General features: G+C 48.0%; 1 protein-coding gene across 8 annotated transcripts in view; it reads right to left on the bottom strand.

The window, feature by feature from the left end:
* LOC139048130 (uncharacterized) overlaps nucleotides 1–22,588 on the bottom strand; it is a 424,803-nt gene that overhangs the window by 192,371 nt on the left and 209,844 nt on the right. For all 8 annotated transcript variants that reach the window (XM_070522634.1, XM_070522640.1, XM_070522641.1 and 5 more), the window contains one exon: nucleotides 4,773–4,802. In XM_070522634.1, the coding sequence (XP_070378735.1) occupies nucleotides 4,773–4,802 (30 nt within the window). The remainder of the gene's footprint in view (nucleotides 1–4,772; nucleotides 4,803–22,588) is intronic.

Raw genomic sequence — 22,588 nt, 5'->3', positions numbered from 1 at the left:
ATGTGGTGTATGTAGGGTATGACAGCAACTTTTTCTTTTTCGCGGGGTGACTCCTGGTCCGGTTGGCGGATTCGCGACTTCTTCAGGATTGTTTCCGCTACGGACACTAAAACAGGTTGCGGGTAGCCTGCCTCTTCCAGGCGGTCAATCTGCTTAAGAAAACTCGCCGCAGCTCGATGTGGACAGGACTTCTTAAAAACATTCAGCAAGCACATGTTATCAATGCTGCGTTTAACTAGCTTAGAGTGAGAGGAACTAAAAGGGAGCAGAGGTTCAGTAGCCCGAGGTTCATACTGCCATCAGACGTGGTTACGTGCTAACAACAATCTAAGATCTAAAAACCTGATGGAAGAATCTACCGAAAGTTCGTGGGTCACTTCAATGGGGGATAAAGTCTGCCTGAAGGTTGTCAATGTTTGACTAACGACCAAGTCGGCGTCACTGCAATTTTTATCTACCAAAATTAGGAAGTCTTCAACAAATCTAAAGAGTTTGACTACGCTACTGCCCTCGAGACTGCTAGAAATGGTTCTGCCAGCACAACCTAAAGATAAGTCACTCAGGATTGGAGCTAAACACGACCCTATGCAGACACCTCTCTTTTGCAGGTACAAACGACTGTCCCATTTAATATAGGTGGAAGCCAGGTATTGTTCTAGCAAAGCGAAGAATTTGTCTTCCGGAATACCAGATTCGTTCTGAAAAGCTAGGGAGCCGAAACTATCAATGCCTTCCTGGACGCACTAAAGCAATTCTGCTTTTCGCATGCTATAATATAGATCTTTCAGATCTACAGAAAAGGCCTCTATTTCTGTTTTTGTATTTCTTGACAAGTATTCGACTACTTGTGCAGAGTCCTTTACCAGGTAAGGGTCGTCTACTGCTAGAAGCTTCAGCCTTTCTAACAGAAACGCAGCTAAACATTTCTGTCACGTATTGCGCTCCGAAACAATTATCCTTAGAGGGCAGTTTTCTTTATGCGTCTTGGCGCTGAAGAAGACCTCAAGAGTGCTCACTTTGCTATTTCTAATTTCCCTAGCTAATTTTGACAGGTTCATTTTTCGCACAGCTTCTTCGCTTCACTTTTCAACTTATTGAGCGATACGTTGTGGTGACAATGAAAAACAGAATTTAAGGCTTCCAACGCCTTCACCTTGTAAGTCTCTCGTAGAAAGATGGCAAAGCCGCCTTCTTTGTCCGATGAGATTATGCTGTAGGCGTTCGTCTTCAAATAAGACACCAGACGAATAATTGCGGGACGACCGGGGTCACGCTGGTACCGTAGAAGAACGTCCACGCCACTTGAAACGCACCGATCCATTTCACTCACGGGAGCCAAACTGGACACTTTTCGCACCAGGGAAAGCTTTTCCGGAGCGGTGGTCCGGGGCTTCACGGCAAACTTCGGCCCTAAAGCCAGACACTTTTTACGTCCTCCGGTAGCGTGACGTTTCCCTCGGTGAAAATTGAGCTCCCAGGGCCTTGTTTTTCCTCTTCTTAGGACGAGGCTGGCCACGTAGGTGGGACAGGGTACTCTGCCAGAGGAATTCGGTCGTCCGGTTGGCGAGGCGATTAAAATCCCAGAAGGCCCGCTTCGCTCTGTCTTCTCTCATCAAGCTGTGCAATTGGGCTTCCAGGTGAACTCGGTAGAGGCGAGCCTGTCTTGACCATTCGGACGTGATAATTGTACAAATGCGGTTTCCCTGACCGACTGAGGGGTTGAAGCCTCCACGAACTTTCAGTTCGTGAAGGCTTCAAAGTTCGTGCGTCACGAAAGTGACCCACAAACTTTCGGTAGATTCTTCCATCAGGTTTTTAGATCTGTGATTGTTTTTAGCAAGTAACCACGTCTGTTGGCAGTATGAACCTCGGGCTACTAAACCTCTGCTACCTTTTAGTTCCTCTCACTCTAAGCTAGGTAAACGCAGCATTGATAACATGTGCTTGCTGAATGTTTTTGATAAGTCCTGTCCACATCGAGCTGCGGCGAGTTTTCTTAAGCAGATTGATCGCCTGGAAAAGGCAGGCTACCCGCAACCTGTTTTAGTGTCCGTAGCGAAAACAATCCTGAAGTCGTGAATCCGCCGACCAGACCAGGAGTCACCCCGCGAAAAAGAAAAAGTTGCTGTCATATCCTACATACGCCGCCTGTCACATAATTTGAAAAAGATTGCAAAGCGAGCTAACGTAAATGTCGTGTTTTCTGCCCCGTGCAAGCTCTCTAGGCTTTGTAGAATGAGCAACCCTTATTCCCACAAGGAACCGGCCTGTGCTACTAAACACGATAGCAAATACGTAGAATGTCAGGCAGGAGTTGTTTATGAGATTCCTTTAGATTGTGGTAGAAAGTACGTGGGGCAAACAGAGCAGTGCCTGAGTGACAGGCTGAGGCAACACAATAACAAAGTGAAAAATGGGAGGGAGGGCCACCTGGCAATTTATTGTAGAAATTGCAAATGTAAGCCAGACTTCCACGCCTGCGCTGTGGTTGCCAGAAGCCATGACAAATGGGTTAGGTTAATAATTGAGGCCAAAAGAATCATTGAAGCCGCTGATAACTGTGTAAGTGTTGCATCCATATCACTGACATGCAAAGAACTGCTTTACCTGAACGCGAATGCGCCCTGAGAAACTGTGATAGCGCTCCTAGTATAAATCAGTGGCGTTTTTTTCTGATTAAACATTGTTGGAAGTGGCGCCCTGTGTGTGTGTGTGTGTGTGTGTGTGTGTGTTTCTTCTTTGTCCTCCGTCATTTTAGCGCCTCCACTTCAGATCATGCTAAACCAACAGGCCCAATTATCCATCCTAACGACGTAATATAGTTTCCAAGAGGTTTGCGCCATGCACACTCTGCTATCATGGAGCCTTCATAGAGCCTTGGAACCCGTTCCATATTTACATAGCAGGCAACGCTACGAAGGCTATATATATTTTTCCGACTTCTCGCATTCGTATCACGTATGAAAAAAAAAGGCTGAGATATACGTCTCTTAATTTTATGTAGCATTAAGCGTCGTGTTCAAGAGAGAACTTATTTGAGAGAAGGCAGAGAGGTCGGCGTGAACTAACGCGCTCTAGCCTGCTATTCTGGACAGGGAGAGGGAGAACGGGGACATAAAGGTTTTACGTGGGATAATGATGACATAGAAAGAGGGATGCACAACGGTGAAAGCAGGTTCAACATTCTGATGATAAACATTCAGAAATATCATCCATGAAGCCACTACCTGGTTCCATGTCTTCTCTGTAGCCACTAGTTCAAGTGAACCTAGAGATAAAGGCGCTAAGACTAAGCTGGTGTGTGGGCCTCCCCTTCGTGAGCAGCACAGGAGCCAGGGAAAAGCTTTACAGCATGTAAACTGCTGCGGCGAGCACCTGCAAGTACGGTGAGCACCTGCAGGGCACTTTTAGCGGCCGGATTCTTGAAACCACCGAGAATCACGCGCATTCATTCTACCAGGCGCTTCAGCATTTTCGCATCGTGTTATTGTGTCAGAAAATATGACCCAGGTATCACGCGGGAGGCGTCCACCATCTGAACGTATTTACCACCGGGCAACCGGAGCGACACGCTTTTGAGACCGGTGGCAACGGAGCACCACTTGCGCTAGCTACCAAAAAACATGAATAGTGCGTAGCGCAATGTAAGCATAAGGGCGTGGACATATTACGGGATTTGAATGAAACCTTGCGTGTAAAAGTTGTAATGAATGTTTAGTAAAGTTGGAAGACATCGCAGGTCAATAATCCAACTGCACTGCGCAATGCACGGAGTGAGAACTTTATGACCGCACGTGCTTCCACCGCGGCGCCTGCTAAGCAAACGATGCTGGAATCTTCATTCACCAGCGTCGTTTTCACCGTACCTCTAGGCCCATTCAAGAGAGCTCCATTTAAATTACTTTGCAACGAAGACTTGTCACAATTAAAATATCTAGCCATCACGAACATGATTAGCGCTGTCGAAACGCTCGCTCCATCGATAGCACCTGTTCTACCACTATTAATAACCTCTGGCCTTGACTACGATACAATTTGTCGAGACTATTGGTACAATCTATTGCTCATTGCCTACAATCCTCTTCAGGATTAACTGGAAAGTAATCGCATTAAATATGATGCTTCCGGAACTGCGTGAAAAAACTGGTTTCGTCATATCCTTGCCGCTTAAGAGGTGACACTAAGTTGAAGACCATTCTATCGTCTCAGACTACGAAAAGCACCCCTGAAATGCGTTTCGAAACCCATAATATAATAAGGATATACAGTGTGTGCCCTCGACTAAAGGTACTGCCTATGTGCATCGACATGCCAAGACGCCACACGATGTTTAATCCGTATCTTTGTGTTTGGGTAAAAACAGGGTTATCATGCAACCTGACAAACGTCAGTTCCTACGCGTAAATGGAGATTCTGTTTTCAACATGAAAACGTTACATTTATCGAAATTTTTCTTTCATATTCGTAACATACTATTTACTATAAACATGGTTACACCCTTTCGCGTGTGTTCTTCTCGCACAGGTAGCACCCCTACGCTTAGGACATTACAAAAATTTTTGCAGGGTGACAACGTAGCTCTAACTAGATGTGCGATGACAAAATATGTTGTTGAAACCTATGTAATTATTCTGACAGCCTTGGGCGTACAGATATATGTTACAGTAGAATTTCACAGGGATAGATGTGGAACTCTCCTGTAGGGTATTTTTAAATTGAGTGTAAAAAAAATAATGTAAAATGTGCCCTGTTCAGCACCAGAATGCACTTACCCGGAACGTACAGAGACGGAGACCAGTTTCCTGTAACAGTAAAGGAGTGGGGTGAAAATATGACTACATGAATAGACTAAGGCTCTGCTGCTCGCTCTCCGAGCAATCTGCTGTAAGCGTATTGCTTGATACGCAATTCAGGCTCAAACGAGGTATGAAAATTACTTCTGCATGCCGTCTTCTAGCCTAGATTTACTGTATAAGGGTCCTATAGGAAGTCAAAGTGGTGCGTCTGCTTTCCATGCGGCGCCCATGCCGCCATTCGCCGAGCGGTGTCAGGTGGTTAAAAAAGCAACCATGAAGCGTGCAGAACCCCGTTACTAGGACACGGGTAAACCAAATCGATGACGCCATAGTAGGGCGCTTTATGTGATGACGAACGTCCTAACGACTGGTTCGGAAACTTGTTTGGTCCTTTCTTCAGTGGAAAGCGCGCAATAAACACCTATTTTTATCGTACTTTGGCCTCTTTAAGCGTTGCTCATTGGGATGTGTTTCGACAGATGGCGCCACCGTTTTGCACGCCACGAACCATCAAACGCTAGGCAACGTCTCCGCACACGCAACAAGACATCTCAATTCCTTCAGAAGAAATCGCCAAGGCTTATATATGATAATTTTGTAATAAGGTTGCCTTGGAGTGTCCCAGATAAAGTGGGCTGACCACGGGAGTGCCGCAGGTCGACCATGACCGTTGATGACCATGACCATGACTTTGCTCCTGCGAACTTAAAATGTGGGTTTGCCTCACAACGTTGATTCGTTTTCTGCACAAAATGGCTAACCTTCACCTAATGTACAAAGCCATTGTTTTTCTTTTTTTATTCTCACTGCTTCTGAGCAAACGCATGGGTGGATGGACCTTAGTCAGGCAGAGTTCATCTGCCTTTAGTCCTTTCAACCCAGGCAATGTATGTCTGAATAAACAAACTGAAGCTGAAACTGAAATCCTGCTCCCTGCGAGAGCTGATAGCAAAGGGACCGACTACGGGGGCCCCTCCCTACCACCTTTCCGGTGATGTCGAAGCTTACCCCCTACCGCGTCCCAGTATGCCATTGCCACCTTAAGTCGCCCGATCTGGGGTATCTTCTAAGCTGTCCTTGGCATTTCACTGGTGAAGCTTTTCAATTGACTAAATGTTTGTTGTGGTATTGTCGGTGTGGGCGTGCTCCCCTTTTATTAATTCATATTCTCGCTTAACTTTTGCGTATAGCGATAATATAGAGGAAAGGCGCTTTAAAGAGGCATAAAGCAAGATAACCTTAATTTATGATGAAAAAACGAGCTACTGAAGAGGGGACATAGTAAGAACGCAGGAGAAAGAAGTACTAGCAAATAAAACATTTATTTAGGGACGGTGTTTTGATAGATATAATGTACGTCACCATCAAACCACTATCTTTGAAAAGCAGAATTCAATGCATGATGTCAATACGAAGCCACTATAGATTAAAAGAGGAATTTATCGCGAGATGTCAAGACCCAACACGAGTGCCTTCGATCACAACCCAGACACGCGTACAAACCGTTTCAATGTAAGACAAAAAGGGCCCAATCATATTTCATATAAAATAAGCAACTTCTGAGTTCGAAAGCAGAACAGTCGGCTCGCTGACACAGCCATCCCCATCCTTCTTAATGCGATAGGCTTGAACGATCTCTCTTACGGATCGCTTCGCTAGCATGTATATGTTAATTGGGTCATCCAATTTAGGTTTGCACGTGCATTCGCTACAGTGCGTTGCTAAATGAGAGTGCGGTGCCCCTGTCAAAGGACTTTGAGGTTCGCGAAGATTCGCGAAGTATCAGCCAGCTGTCTATTCTGTTTTCGAAACCAGGGGCTGCTTTTCTGGATAAAAAATAACAGGGTCCTTTGTGTCTTAAATTGAAAGGGTTTGTATACGTTCCTTGGTTGTGATTGAAGCTACTCGTGTTTGGTCTTGATATCTCGCGTTAATTCTGGTTTTCAGCGATTGTGGCTTCGTAATGATATCACGGGCTGAATGCTGGTTTTCAACGAGACTGGTTTCGTGGTGACGTACATTCACTCTGAACCTAAGAACACCTTTTCAGCTGCTAGTAGCGCTTTGTCCGGTGTACTTGTTAGGTCTCCCTTTCATAAGCCATTTTCCATCATGAACATTACCAACACACGCAACAGACAGCTTACGTTAGTTTACAATGCTATGTACAGCATCTAGCTAGAGCATGAATGCATTGCTAACTGTTCGCATTGCTTTCAACATTGATGCACGCAACCTCCTACAACGAAGCTGGACTAGAGGCACTCAAAAATGTTGTATCTATGTTGTAGCAGGTGGCTTGAAAGACAAAACTCTCGACGGACTCTATGTCCACAGTTTAAGACGTACTGATGGGCTAGTTCGTAATTCATATGACTTAATTAGTTATCAGCCGCTTGAAAAAAACATAAACACAAGAAAATGAGGGCTTACATGATGCGCACGTTTTAGCGCTTCAGTTTTTGTGTCCGTGTTTCTATAGGAAGGCTGTTCACATAACTAAGCCACTATTTCAGTGAATCTAGGAATGTTAGCTGTGACGAACAGGACAATTTTAAAGTGTGCTGGTTAATTGAGGACGAAATGGCAAATATTGAGCCATTATTTTTAGCCTGTTTAGTGGTATTATTAGAACGCCCAGAAAGTTTCCACGCTGCCCCGAAAGAACCAAAGGAGGTAGAACAGGGGGATGTTATGGGTAACGTCTACTAAAAGCTTTACCAGCGTATTTACCAACCATTCAGGAAGTTTGCGCACTCTCAGTAAAGAGTTCATTATGCCACAGAGTTGACAATCAAGGGGAATAGTAATGCGTGCGCAAAGTTTCAAAAGCGTCAGTGAACTATAGCCTTTGAAAAACATTTCGTAAACATGTGCTCGAAAACGTTATGGCTCTTATCAGCTGTTTCCCAGTGCCCCGAGATAACTATACCTTACACTAAGGTTGCATTTATTGTAAATCGGGGGCATATTAGGTGTAGTGCTTGACGAAACAACAGCACTGATGGTTTAATTACGCGCTTTTGAAAGAAATACTTAACCCTCATACTCTCCTTATTTTCATGCGTATAGTGAGGTTTGTAACAGAGTTGTGGAGCGGCAACTCCGGAGTTGGAATGATTCCGGAATCCTTCCACATGCTCGGAGTGGAATGTGAATGGAATGGATGCCAGAGATTGCGAAATGGAGTTGGGATGGATGGATATGTGTTGTTTAGTGGCGCAAGGGCCAGGTATGGCCAAAGAGCGCCATGACTGATAATGTTGTGTTAAGCGCTGATTTGTGAGTGGCGATGGTGGAATGTAACATGGCTGTAAAGTGGCCTAAAATCAATCAGTGACATGGAAGCGTAAAATAGGATATAGCATAAAATTATGATAGTGATACATGTAGTGGTCTCTGGATATAGTACGCGTGATAAGTGATCATGCAGCTAAAATGCGAGAATATGTAAATAGCACTAATGCCTCCGGGGGCCTTTGAGTACAAAGGCTGAGAGGCAGGTGCTTTCTTTTATTGCACCTACCGCAGCAGAAACCTCTGTTAGAGGCTGTGCTACGGATTTCCTGGGGCTATAATATGGAAACTATCTACATCTTTTAAAAATCTAAACAGGGATTCATGTTTGAAGAAAGGTTCTATGCCTACAATCATTTGAGGATGAAGTGGAATTTGTTGCCGGTGAGGTAATGGAAAATGCTTTTTCCTATTTGCATCTAATTCTCTGCATTGCATCAGGATGTGAAAAAATTGGAGGACGCTTAAGCTTCGCCTTCAAGAGTGGAACGCGATAGCGTTCCCGTCGACCCGCCAATGGGTGTAAGACAATGGGCTACAGGGCAGCCATCACCTACGAGGCGCCCCGCATCAGACGCGGTGAGCGTCGAGCCATATGGTCGAGCAACGCGGCGTTCGGCGCAGCAACGAAACGTGCGCCTGAGCAAGCGGAGCGAACCAAAGAACTCGGTATCCCGGAGGGGGAAATGATGCACGCCAGCCAAACGCCGTGATCGGCACGGGCAGAGAGATAGAGAGATAGTGATCTAAAGAAAGGAAGGACGCTTGATTCTACAGAGGGAGCAAGGCGAAGCGTTGTCAGCGTGGCGCGCCATCTGTCGGGGCAGCGCCGTACATGGAGAGGAGGGGGTCTTCTGTGTTTGCCGCAAGATGGCTCTCCGTGTGCGGAAAGCGCAGAAGAAATTCAGCGAAACGCACTTCGCTACTCGTGTAATTGCGACTTCTGTAAGTTACATGTTCATAATTACCGATATACACCACAGTATAACTTTCCACGGCTCGTTTCGAAGGCAACACCGCATTCACTAGAGGCGCGTTTGTACCTTTTGGAAGCGTCGAAATCGTGGCTGAGGGGTAGCGTCTCCGTCTCACACTCCGGAGACCCTGGTTCGATTCCCACCCAGCCCATCTTGGAAGTTGCTTTTTATTTATGGAGTGCCTGCAGTGATTTATCGCTCACGGTCAACGCCGCAAAACGCTGACGCCGACACCGACACCGACGCCGACGACACCGGCTTTTCTGCGACACGAGCTCCTTAACGCTATCGCGTTAACACGGTAAGTGGCTCACCACACTTATCACACATGGGTGGATCACCACCTGACAAGAGGTATGCGTGTGTACTGTATGTATGTCCTATTCTAAGTCTGCAAAGTATTACTTCCGTGTGGCGGTTCTTTGATACCGGTGGCCAGTTGCCAAGATATGGCTTGATAACATGGAGTTTATTTTCTGTTTCTTTATCCCACAACCGCTGCCAGAAAGCCCTGAGCGCTTTCCTTATGGAGGGTTTAAGGTCCATTACAGGGACAGTCATGGAAATGTCTGCAGCGTTCGCGTGGATGGATGTGGCTAGCTGGTCAGCCAACACGTTTCCTTCAATCTCGCGGTGCCCCGGCACCCAGCATACCACGATTTGCTGCTTGGAAGCATAGGTGGTTAGTAATGCTGAGTAAAGAGATACAATGATAGGGTTTTTATATTTTTTGACAGTTTTCAAAGCGTTTACAACGCTCAATGAATCTGTGTATATAATTGCCTTTGGGATATTACTTTCTTTAATGTGTTTAACGGCAGCCAATATGGCGTAGGCCTCTGCTGTAAAGATACTTGTGCTCGTGTGCAGAACACCGGTATCCGAAAAGGATGGACCGACTGCTGCGTAAGATACGCTAGAATTACACTTTGATGCGTCTGTAAAGAATTCAGGACATGAGTATTTGTGTTGTAATTCCAAGAAGTACATTCGTATATGCGCGAGAGGAGCGCGCTTTGTAACAGTTATGAAGGATGTATCACACTCTATTGGTTGCCACTGCCACGGTGGGGGCCGTATAGCAGGGGACATAAGGTGGTATTCAAGCAGGGGAACTCTTGTATCTTCAGCTAGGTCTCTGACACGCAGTGAGAAAGGCTTTGACACTGTGGGCCGGTTGCGAAAGAGTTGACAACTGGACAGATCGTTTATGGTGTAATACGCGGGGTGCTGACTGTTTCCGTTTACTGTAAGAAAATACATGAAAGAGGAGTATGTTCTCTGCAGTTCAAGTGACCATTCATCCGATTCAACGTACAGACTTTCCACTGGGCTTGTTCTAAAGGCGCCTGTGGACAGGCGAATTCCGAAGTGGTGGACAGGGTCTAGCATCTTTAGAGCAGTTGGAGTAGCCGACTGGTAAACTATGGCTCCATAGTCTAGTCGTGTGCGTATGAGGCTTTTGTATAAGTTCATGAGACATTTTCTATCACTGCCCCAGGTTGTGCGTGAGAGAACCTTTAAGATATTCATTGTTTTCATACATTTGTTTTTAAGATACTTTATGTGCTGTATAAAAGTTAATTTCGCGTCTAAAATTATCCCTAGAAATTTATGTTCCTTGTTTACAGGCAGACGCTCATCATGCAACACAATTTCAGGATCAGGATGTAGGCCTCTTTTTCTAGAGAAAACAACACAGGTGCTTTTTTGTGGGTTCAGTCTGAACCCGTTCTCATCAGCCCATTTGGAGACCTTGTTAAGACCAAGCTGGACCTGTCGCTCACAGATTGCCAGAGAACTTGATTGAAATCCTATCTGCACATCGTCAACATATGTTGAATAAAAGATGTTATGTGGTATGTGTAGACGGAGAGAATTCATTTTTACTATAAAGAGCGTGCAGCTGAGCACCCCGCCCTGCGGCACTCCAGTCTCCTGTACAAATTTCCGTGACAAAACATTGCCCACTCGAACACGGAATGTCCGATTTGACAGATAACTTTCGATAACATTGAACATATTTCCGTGTATACCTAAGTGTGAGAGGTCTCTCAATATCCCAAACCGCCACGTAGTATCATAAGCTTTCTCCATATCAAGGAATACAGATAAGAAAAACTGCTTATGGACAAAAGCTTCACGGATACGTGCCTCTATGCGTATAAGATGGTCACTGGTAGATCGACCCTCCCGAAACCCGCACTGGTATGGATCGAGCGAATTGTTTGATTCGAGGAAGTGTAGTAGGCGACAATTAATCATTTTTTCGAAAACTTTGCAGAGACAACTTGTTAGTGCTATGGGTCTGTAGCTTGATACAGAGGAAGGATCCTTTCCTTGCTTTAGAATTGGGATTACAATAGCCTCCTTCCAAGCAGAGGGCATCTCGCCGGAAAACCATATAATGTTGTAAAGGTAAAGGAGGGTTTTTTGTGTTTCGGGGGGTAGTTGTTTCAACATCTCATATATTATGCGGTCTGAACCTGGGGCGGATGTATTACAACAGTTCAGTGCTGCCTGCAGTTCTGCTATGGAGAATGATTCGTTGTACGCCACACGCTTAGCACATTTCCGATGTAACTTTTGCTGTTCTATTCGCGTTTTGTTCTTTAGGAAGGTTTCCGAGTAGTGCGAGGAGCTCGATATGTATTCAAAATGTGCACCAAGAGAGTTGGCTTGATCTTCCAGGCTTTTTCCGTGGCTGTTTACTAAAGGTAAGGAATACGTTTGTTGCCCGTTAACTTTCTTCACTCTATTCCAGACTTTTCTCTGATCTGTGTAAGAGTTAATACTTGAGATAAACTTTGCCCAACTCTCTCGTCTTGCTTGTCGGCGCGTTCTTCTCGCCTGTGATTTAACATGCTTAAAGTTTTCCAGGTTTTCTGCTGTTGGCGAATCGCGAAGCAGCGCCCATGCTTTGTTCTGGTTCCTCCGCGCTTGCCTACATGCATCGTTCCACCAGGGAACACGCCGCTTAGAACCAGTGCCGCTCGCTTGGGTAATACACTTAGAGGCGGCATCTAGTATAAAAGCTGCAAAATATGTGACAGCATCATCTATGGCTATACCGGACATCTCAGTCCACGTCATATGAGTAAGATCTCGGTACCGTTCCCAATCGGCTGATTCAACCTTCCACCGGGGGACCTGCGGGATAAGTTGATCTTGCTCCGTCGTACTTAAGATTATGGGAAAGTGGTCACTGCCATACGGGTTATTAAGCACACTCCATTTAAAATAAGGTAAAAGTGTCGGCGATAAAATGCTAAGATCTATGGCAGAATATGACTTGTTAGCAAGGTTAAAATACGTAGGCTCCTTTGTATTTAAGAGACATGCTCCAGAAGAAAAAAGCAGCTGTTCAATGACGCGGCCTCGCGCATCACAGCGTGAATCGCCCCACAAACTGCTATGTGCATTAAAATCCCCAAGAATAAGATAGGGCTCCGGGAGCTCATCTATTAATGATTCTATGTCTCGTCTGTGAAGGTGATATTGTGGTGATATATACAAGGAGCAGATGGTTATGAGTTTATTTGAAAGTACGGCTCGAACGGCCACTGCCTCAAGGGCCGTTTGGAGCTTTAAATGCTGACACGCTACAGTTCTGTCAGCAATAATGGCTACACCGCCAGACGATGCCACAGCATCCTCGCGGTCTTTGCGAAACGTAACATACTTTCGGAGAAAGTTGGTGTGTATAGATTTTAAGTGTGTTTCCTGTAAACACAGCACTTTTTGATTGTGTTTGTGGATCAGTTCTTGCACATCATCAAGGTTTCTGAGAAGACCTCTGACGTTCCATTGAATTATTTGTGTATCCATATTGGAAGTTATTAAGTGCTGTGTGTAAAGAAACAAGTAGTGATTATGGAGATTACAGAGGTTACATTACAGAGCCCTTTCGAGGCCCTGTAACGGGAGTTCTGCCCTTTCTGGAGCGTTCGAGGGAGCCTCGCCGCTCCTTAGGCGGTTGGTGCGCCTTGAGGGCAGGTGTAGTGTCCATTGCCTCTTGTGAGGCGCCGGACACGTGCTCTTGCGAGCGAGAGGTTACAAGAGAGGGTCCTGCCTTGGAGGGCAAGACCCCTGCGCCCACCAGCCCAGAGGTCGATGAGGCACCCTGCGGGATTTGGCTGCGCCGGCTGTTGCCAGCGCTGGAAGGGGCCGGGGAGGTTGGGGCAGCCTCGGCTGCGCCCACCTTCGGGGTCGATGGTCCCCTCTCCTCGGTTGACGGAGCAGCACTAGCTGCAACCGCCGCGGGGGCAGATGGCGTAACTGCCGACTCACTGACTGTGGGTCGGACAGCCGCTGGAAGCCTTTGTGTCGCTGCCCCCTGACGCGTCACATCGGCAAAGCTTTTCTTGGGCAGGTATGAAACCCGCCTGCGTGCCTCTTTGAAAGTGATATTTTCTTTTACTTTTATGGTCACAATTTCTTTTTCTTTTTTCCAGGACGGGCAGGACCGCGAGTATGCGGCATGCTCGCCATCACAGTTGACACAATGTGGAGTGTTCTGGCATGTTTCGGAGGAGTGTTCTTTGTCACTGCACTTGGCACAAGTCAGCCGGCCTCGACAGTTCTGTGAACTGTGGCCGAACCTTTGGCACTTAAAGCATCTAAGAGGGTTGGGCACGTATGGCCTAACATGAAGTTTGATATAACCAGCCTCGATGGACTCGGGAAGGACACTTGAGCCGAATGTGAGTATCAGGTGTTTCGTTTTGATCTCTTTTCCATCTCGCCTAATCTTAATTCGTTTAACATTAATAACATTCTGGTTACTGAAGCCCTCCAAGAGTTCAGCCTCAGTGAGCTCCATCAAGTCATCGTCAGAGACAACACCACGGGTGGTGTTCATCGTGCGGTGCGGGTTTATAATTATTTGGGTTTCCCCAAATGAAACTAGTGTTGACAATTTTTCATATTGTTTTTGATCGCGGAGCTCCAAGAGGAGATGCCCGCTTGCCATCCTCGACGCCTTATATCCAGGACCAAAAACTTCAGTCAATGACTTGGAAACAAGGAAGGGTGAGATAGTTCTTACTAGTTTATCTGGTATTTCAGAGTGGATCACGTGAAAACGAGGCAAAGATTCTTTTTGCCGTCCAAAAAACTGGAATACTTCATCGGTGCGCCCTCTTTTCTGGGGGCGATCAGGAAGCGGAGGGGAGGATGTTGCCATAGAGGAATGAAATTTTCGGTAATAACGGCAGCCACCCACCATGGCGTCCTACAAGCGGACGCTACAGGGACTGTAAGAACAGGTCCTGTAAACGCCAGCTGTACGTCATCACTATAACCAAATATGAAATAACCTAGATTGGCTAATCACACAAGGTTAACCCTTGCTGCCTGGAAAATTTGGAAGTAAGCGGAAGGAAGGAGAAGACAGGAAAGATGAAAAGTGAGAGAAAGACGAAGGCTGGAGGGAGAGAGAGACAGGAAAAGGCAACTACCGATTTCCCCCGGGTGGGTCAGTCCGGGGGTGCCGTCTATGTGAAGCAGAGGCCAAAGGGGTGTGTTGCCTCCGCCGGGGGGCCTTAAAGGTCCAGACACCCAGCATTGGCTCAACCCGCAGGATCCCCCTTTTTCCGCAGGATCCCCCTGCCTCAGAAGCTACGGCCTCGGCACTAAGCAAGATGCAAAAAAATTACAATTGATGCAACAACATATGATATTGCATCATACGGAATTTCCCCCTATAACTCTTGCAAAGGGGTAATATACAACATCGATCACGACACCACGCCCGAAATGTTACTTAAACGCATTGAATCTCCCGGATACGAGGCGCTAACATGTAGAAGACTGGGAAACACAACCACCATGGTGATCACATTCTTGGGAAAAACAGTGCCATATTACATCGAATTTTCCGACCTTCTTCTGCGGTGCTACCTCTACAAGAGAACCGTGCCACATTGCCGAACCTGCAACGAGACAGGCCACAGAGAGGACGTCTGCCCGCGGCCCCCCGCCACACCCAAGTGCAGAGAGTGCGGCACTTCACTAGCAACGGAGCAGCACGAGTGCCACCCTCGGTGCTCACTGTGCGGCGGAAATCACCCTACAGCAGCGAAAGCCTGCCCCAACAGGTTCCTGCCGCCCGTCAACCGCCGGAAACCGCAGCAGACCCTGAGAGCAGGCTCCTCGTCTCCGAGGCCGCGTGGCGAGCACTCAGCATCCCGCAAGTCGCGGTCCCCGAAACGACGCGGAGCTGTCCAGGGGAGGAGCAGTTCCAGGCCGCGTTCCGGTTCCAGGCGTAGGACCTCATCGCGACGACGGACGCCATCCCATGGCAGCACCTCGAGCCGTGGTCGTTCCGCAAGCGGCAGGAGGGGAAGCAAGGGAGCAGCGCAGGTCACGCAGCAGGTGAGCTGGGCACAGGTTGTTTCTCCCAAAGCTCATCCCCCCCCCCCCCCCTGTTGACACAGAGCTGGCACAGACACATGCCCAGATTAGGCGTCTCACTGAAGAAAACGCAAAACTCAAATCAGAAATCACTAGCGTACACGCAGAATTCGTAGCACTTAAAGATGAATTGCTTGGAAGAAATAGCACTACCCCTACACAAAACACCTCAACCCCACCCCCGGAGAAGCGGAAACGGGAAGAACAGCCAGCTCACAAAGTCACTTCAAACCCGACACCGCAACGAGCAACCGCGCAGCCCACTGCACCGCAGGGAGTCATACCCGTCCAATATGCCACTCTCCAGAAGGTAGAAGAGGTAGTAGCAAAAGCTATTCAGAGCCTTCAGACATCCCTACAAGCTACCATACAGCAACAACTCACAGCTATACAACAGTTAGCGGCACAACAACAACAATACGCAACTCAACAACAACACTCTAACACTCAGTTGGCGGAACGCATCATGAGGCTAGAGGAACGCATACTAGCACTGGAAGCTCGTCAGAGCCGGCGCCCCAAGAAAACAGCTCATCAGGCCCTACCAGAATTGCCAGATTCTCTGGGCTCCCCAGAACCCCATCTTGTGCACGCATCACCACCCCTTGATAACCAAGATGGCTCCGCCTCAACATATATGCAGTAAGCGCGGGGGCTCCTCAGGCGAAACCACGGTGTGGCAGTGGAATTGCCGGGGCTACAAGAACAAGTATGGATCACTGATACAATACATCGCTACATCAACAAGACCACCTGAAATCATCGCACTGCAAGAAACGAACACACACGTCCGCCTACCCGGATACGTCACTTATGGCACCGATACAGGCAGCAGCCTTCACACCCTGGTCAGTAAGAAGCTAGTGGCCGTTCAACACCATCTCCAGCAATCCGACCCGCTTGCCATTCTGCTCGAAATTATCCCACAGGCAACAAAGAAGAAGAGTCCCATGTTTGTTCTAAACGTCTACTGTCGGCCGAAAAGCGCGCCATCGGTCCTCAAACTGGTTTTGGAGCAAGCCACGCACGCAGCACGCAACCATCCGCTTCTAATTGTGGGCGACTTTAATGCAGCCCACCCCATCTGGGGTTATACGTACACCAACCCCAGGGGAAACATGCTTCACAAAGTTATTGAGGACATGGATCTCACACTCGTCAACGATCCAAAGAATAGCCCGAGGCTCGGCACAAGCGTTCAAAGAGACACGAAGCCCGACTTAACCCTCACCAGAAATATCCCCCAAGCTTGCTGGACCAATCTGGAGGAGTACCTAGGCAGCGACCACGCGCTGCTAGCCACTACTCTCCATGGGCTCGAATACAAAGCCAGGATAGGCACAGCTCGCCTCACGGATTGGACCAAGCTGCGGGAGATAAGAGAAGAAAGAGCTGCGAACGAACAGAGCCGACAGCTTCAGTCAATTAAGGACTGGATCACTCAGCTTCAGAAGGATGTGAAGGCGCACACCAAAATGCTTGAAACATCCACCACCACTCCAAGCATCGACGCCCGCTTGCTCCACATGTGGGAAGCCCGGCGTAGCCTGCTGAAGCGTTGGAAAAGGCAAAGATTAAATCGCAAGCTCAAGAGGCGAATAGCACTACTCACACAAGAGGCTGCGGAATACGCTACCACGCTATGCCGAGAGAATTGGCTATCCCTCTGCGACAGCTTGAGAGGAAGACTGAGTACTTCCAAGGCGTGGAAGTTATTGAGGTATTTAATCAACCCGGCCAGCAGCAAAACGGAATCCCACCACAATATGGCCCGAGTAATTCACCAATTCCCTGGAAATGAGGCGGACCTTCTTTTGGCTCTCAAAGCCCAGTACTTCCCCACACAGCCATCGGAGCCTCTGCCACCTTACACCGGCACCCCTAACGAGCTCCTAGATGAGGACATTCATCTACATGAGGTAACAGCGGCGATAATGGGCTTGAGACGCCACACAGCCCCGGGAATGGACCAAATTACCAATAATAATAATAATTTTTTTGGGGTTTTACGTGCCAAAACCACTTTCTGATTATGAGGCACGCCGTAGTGGAGGACTCCGGAAATTTTGACCACCTGAGGTTCTTTAACGTGCACCTAAATCTAAGCACACGGGTGTTTTCGCATTTCGCCCCCATCGAAATGCGGCCGCCGTGGCCGGGATTCGATCCCGCGACCTCGTGCTCAGCAGCCCAACACCATAGCCACTGAGCAACCACGGCGGGTAAATTACCAATAAGGCACTCGTAAATCTTGACAGCCCCTCGCTACTAGAGCTTACCGCTCATCTTAATGAAGTATGGAGGAAAGGAAACCTTCCCCAGGACTGGAAAATAGCCGAGGTTCGTCTGATACCGAAGCCAGGCAAGCCACAAGCCATTGAGAACCTACGACCGATCTCCCTCACTTCGTGTGTAGGAAAGCTCCTAAAGCATATCGTTCTCAATCGGTTACAACCATTCCTGGAAGACTCGGGGAAACTTCCAACAACGATGATAGGATTCCGTCCACACCTCTCAACTCAAGACATCCTACTTCAGCTGAAAGAGGAGGTGATTGTACCAGCGACACGCAACTCCCCCACGGCTATCCTCGCCTTAGATCTTAAAGGGGCGTTCGATAACGTCAAGCACACAGCAATCTTACAGAGGCTAAACGCGCTGGGCTGTGGGGCCAGGACGTACTCCTATATCAGAGATTTCCTCTCAGATAGAAAAGCCATCCTAAAGGTCGGGTACAAAGCCACAAACCCCTTCCTACTGGGCGGGCGCGGCACACCACAGGGCGCAGTGTTATCCCCTCTCCTTTTCAATATCGCCCTAATAGGCCTACCGCCGCTCCTCGATAACATCCCAGGGATCCGGCATGGCCTATATGCCGACGACATTACCATCCGGTCGTCCACAGGGTCCATCGGGGAAATGGAGAGCCGCTTGCAGGAAGCTGCAGACGTAGTGAGCGACTATGCTAAGTCATGCGGGCTCAGCTGCGCCCCCCAAAAGTCGGAGCTACTCCTGGTCTCACCGCGAAAGAAGCACAGATGCGACTCGCCCACTATCAACATACGACTGGAGGGACACACCATCGTTCCGTCTCAGAGCGTAAAGATATTGGGAATGGTTTTCCAGTCGGATCGCACCAATACAATATTAATTCAAAAGCTTAAGAATACAACGGCCCAAGTTACGCACATGATCCGGCGAATAACAACCAAGACAAGAGGCATGGGGGAGGCGGACACGCTTCGGCTTGTCCAAGCCTTCGTCGTGTCTCGAATAACTTACGCTATTCCGTACGCACTACTCAACGAGACGGAACTCAAGAAAATCAACACAATGATCAGAAAGGCATATAAGCAGGTGATGGGTCTGCCAATCAGTACGTCCACAGAACGCCTACTACGACTAGGTGTGCACAACACGGCTGAGGAGCTGATCGAGGCACATTTATCCAGTCAGCGAACAAGGCTGGCGATTACGGAAGCAGGGAGATCTATTCTCTTACGCCTGGGGCTCTCTGCCCCTCTGTGCCATCCGCCACCTCAGGCTGTGAGCTTACCCCATGCCATCCGGAGAAACATCACCGTAGGTCCTCTACCTCGCAATATGCACCCAGTGCACCACGCAGAGCGAAGGGAGGCCCGCGCCCTGGCCATACACAAGCGATACGGCACTTTACCCTCTACAGCCTATACGGATGCGGCTTCTTACTCCAGACGCGCAGCCACAACAGCCACCGTAGTCGTCAACACAGAACATCGGAGCAGCATCTCGCTCACACGAAACAATCCCCTCCAAGCAGAGGAAGCGGCCATAGCCCTCGCTCTCTCCCAAACAGAGGTTGAAGTCATAGTGACCGACTCGCAACAGGCGTGCCGCAACTTTGCTAGCGGCAGAATTCAAGCCACTACACTCCGAATCATCAATCAAAAGCCGCCAACGAGATCAGTCATGATCATCTGGGCGCGAGCTCATCAAGGCATTCCTGGCAACGAGGTCGCCAACCACGTGGCTCGAGATCTGACCCACCGAGCCGACGCCGAGGAATCTGAACCCGAGCGCATGCACCCTCTAGTCTCTTACCAAGACATCACACAACACTACAAGCTAACCCGCAGAACATATGCACCCCCACACAAGTCACTACCTAGAGAGCAGGAGCGATTCCTCCGAGCTCTACAGGTTAATACATTCCCCCACCCAACCAGAAATCACCTCATAGACCCTACAAAATTCTCTCCGCAATGCCGCTTCTGCGCAGAGCCCGGGTCCCTCAGGCACATAGTAGGGGGTTGCAGAGCGGCACCAGTAAATCATCCGAACCCTTACCCCACTAACGAGCTTTGGGAGAGAGCCTTGGCCAGCTCCGACCTCGAGGATCAGCAACGGCTGATTGCGAGGGCCCAGGACGCGGCCCGAGCTCAAGGCATTCTGGAATGAGGACGCCTCTCCCTAGCTGCATTTACCCAATAAAAATGTTTATTCTCTCTCTCTCTCTGCCAAAAACGGCCAGGTGGCAAACGGTTGCACCCTGTGTGAGTCTAAAGTGATTTGCAAAGCGTGCCATAATTTTTGGCACTGCCTAGTTTGCAGAAGGCGCGTCAACATGCGGTCGGAGTGGTGTGCTGGGAAACTGTGTCCGTTGACATGGCAGTAAAGGTGGAAAAAGGAAGGGCAGCAGACTTCAGCAGTTTCTTTGGCTGTGAACTCATTTACTGCGACAGCAGCAGTCTCCTTCAAGACCAGCTTCTCAATTTTGCTTGCCTGCGTTTTCTTGAATTGTGCTCGCCCACTACGGAGTCGATGGCGTAAGATTATTCTTTACGTTACTCAAATTACATTAGCATCATTAAATGATTACAGTGACCAGCGCCGTGAAACTATACGAGGCACCAAAGAGTGTTTGCATGCCCTTGTGTGAAAAAAATTCTACGTAACATTATTTTTGGCGTCTTTAAAAACCTAAAGCAATTTTTAGTTGCCAGGCACGGAAACCCAAGTGGTAAACAATTATAGAGAAATTGTTTCATCTATAGGCACAGGTGGAATGGAATCTACCAGATAGGACACCCCAAGAGTGTGAAAAATGGACCAATTTGCACAATTCTGAGACGTTAACAGGAGTGGAGTTGTATGAAATGGAGTTGCAATAGAATGGAGGGCTCAACTCCATTACTCTCGCTCCTGTAGTTGCTTTTCCCAGTGCCTTTGGTGAATTCAACAACGTAGCTTGATTATATTTCGTGAAAAATAAAGGAAGGTTATAGGTAATATTCAGGCGAAATCACCGAAATGCAAAGTGTGCGGGTGTATTACAGCCTTTGTCGTAAATTAGGTATCGAAGCACTCCGGAGCGTACGTTGTAGGTGCCTTCACGTAAAAGACGCTACAACGACGAAACACAGATAGATTGACAGGCACAAAGGTCTTTATGTCAGTGTATCTGTCGGTCGTACGTAGTTCTCGCGTCTTTTAACTGAACACGCAATACGAGTATGCCCAGGTGCACATCTTAACGTTACAGGTGGGTTTTACGAATGACGCCGAATTTAGCTAGTTGTTCAAGAGAGGACTGTAATTGCCGCAAAGATTGAATTTTATTAAAATAAGGGGAACGTTATGGCTACTGAGCATGCGAAGTGCGCGTTGATAAGTTACAGCTTTTGTAGGGATTGTTTCAGAAGTGTTTGAAAGTGTGAGTCGGCCCTTATTCGCTGTTTCCCAGTGCCTATAGAAAAACTGTGCATGAAGCCAAATTCACATTCAGGTGAAATGGGGGCCGCACTAGCGTGATGTATGAAATATGGCCGAATGTTTCTGACATGATTGGCACAACTGCAAGTAATTACTGAATGCTCGTTTTCTGCCTATTCGAAGCATTAATTCCACTAGGAAGTATAGGCTTCCACGATAACCTCAGCGAATTAAACGAGCAACTTCCTTTGTGTATGTCAAGAATAAGTGGGGAAATGCGTTCGCGACGTTCAGTTGCCTTTCCAGTAAATTACGTATGTAAGCACCCCGGAACGTTATAAGGTGTTTTACAAACGGTGCACCAACTGAGCTCTAGCAGATGAAATTTGTTGAAAAGAAGAGGAATATTATAGCGAATGCGCATGCGGCCGTAAATGTGCGGGAAAAATTTAATGGCCTTGCAACAAACTCCTTCGTGAAGTGTTCGAATGCGTAGCCTGGCTGTTATCCGCTATGTTTTGCAATGTTCAGAGAGAACTCGATGTCATTGAGTTCATATTGCTACGGAACAGTATTTGCGATCCCGAAGAGGCGAGCAGTGTGAAGACGACGACGACGATTAAAGGCTAGCGCGGGCTGTTGCCTCTTGGCCAAGCGCGGCGTATTTTCTTGTAAATATACTTGTATATAGCTTTTCATCTGCGCCTTCCTACGTAACATATCTGGTGGAGGTGGACGTTCCCTGTACCTCGTCACGGAGCTTCGCAGTGGACGGTACGTTGAGCCTCCCTTCATGGCTCCCGGCGACGACAACTCGACTCCGCCGGCTCCGAGGCCTGCTTCCACTTCGACTACCTACATCACTCTCCCCGCTCCCCGTGATCCTGGCGTATTCTCGGGAAGGAAAGGTTGGGGTGAAGTGCAGACAGTTACTGCGCTGCACTTTACCCCAACCTTTCCTTCCCATCAAGAATCTCCTTCTCTCTCTCTCTCTCTCTCTCGGGCAAAGATGGGGAAGACGTCGATGACTGGATCAGCCTCTACGAACACGTCAGTCGCAATAACCGGTGGGACCGTACTATCATACTCGCCAACGTAGTCTTTTACATCGGTGGCACACCTCGAGTTTGGTTTCGGACGCACGAAGACGAGCTCATCAGTTGGAATTCACTTAAGGAAAAGCTCCGAGACTTGTTCGGCAACGCCTGCGGTCACCAACTTGCCGCTCAGAAAGCGCTTTCTGGCCGTGTGCAGACGTCAACGGAGCCCTATGTCACGTACATTCAGGAGGTGAAAATACGTGTGTTTTGTACGATGTGCAGTGTAACGTTACTGATTAGTAAGGATTTTCGCAAATATTTACTGAACCTTCGTTTTCTATTATTTTCATGCGTTTGCTGAAACGCCTGTGGT

The sequence above is a fragment of the Dermacentor albipictus genome, chromosome 7 (genome assembly GCF_038994185.2).
Source record: "Dermacentor albipictus isolate Rhodes 1998 colony chromosome 7, USDA_Dalb.pri_finalv2, whole genome shotgun sequence".
NCBI lineage: Eukaryota > Metazoa > Arthropoda > Arachnida > Ixodida > Ixodidae > Dermacentor > Dermacentor albipictus.
The sequence above is the reverse complement of the archived record's forward strand: the minus strand, read 5'-3'. Positions and strand labels throughout refer to the sequence as shown.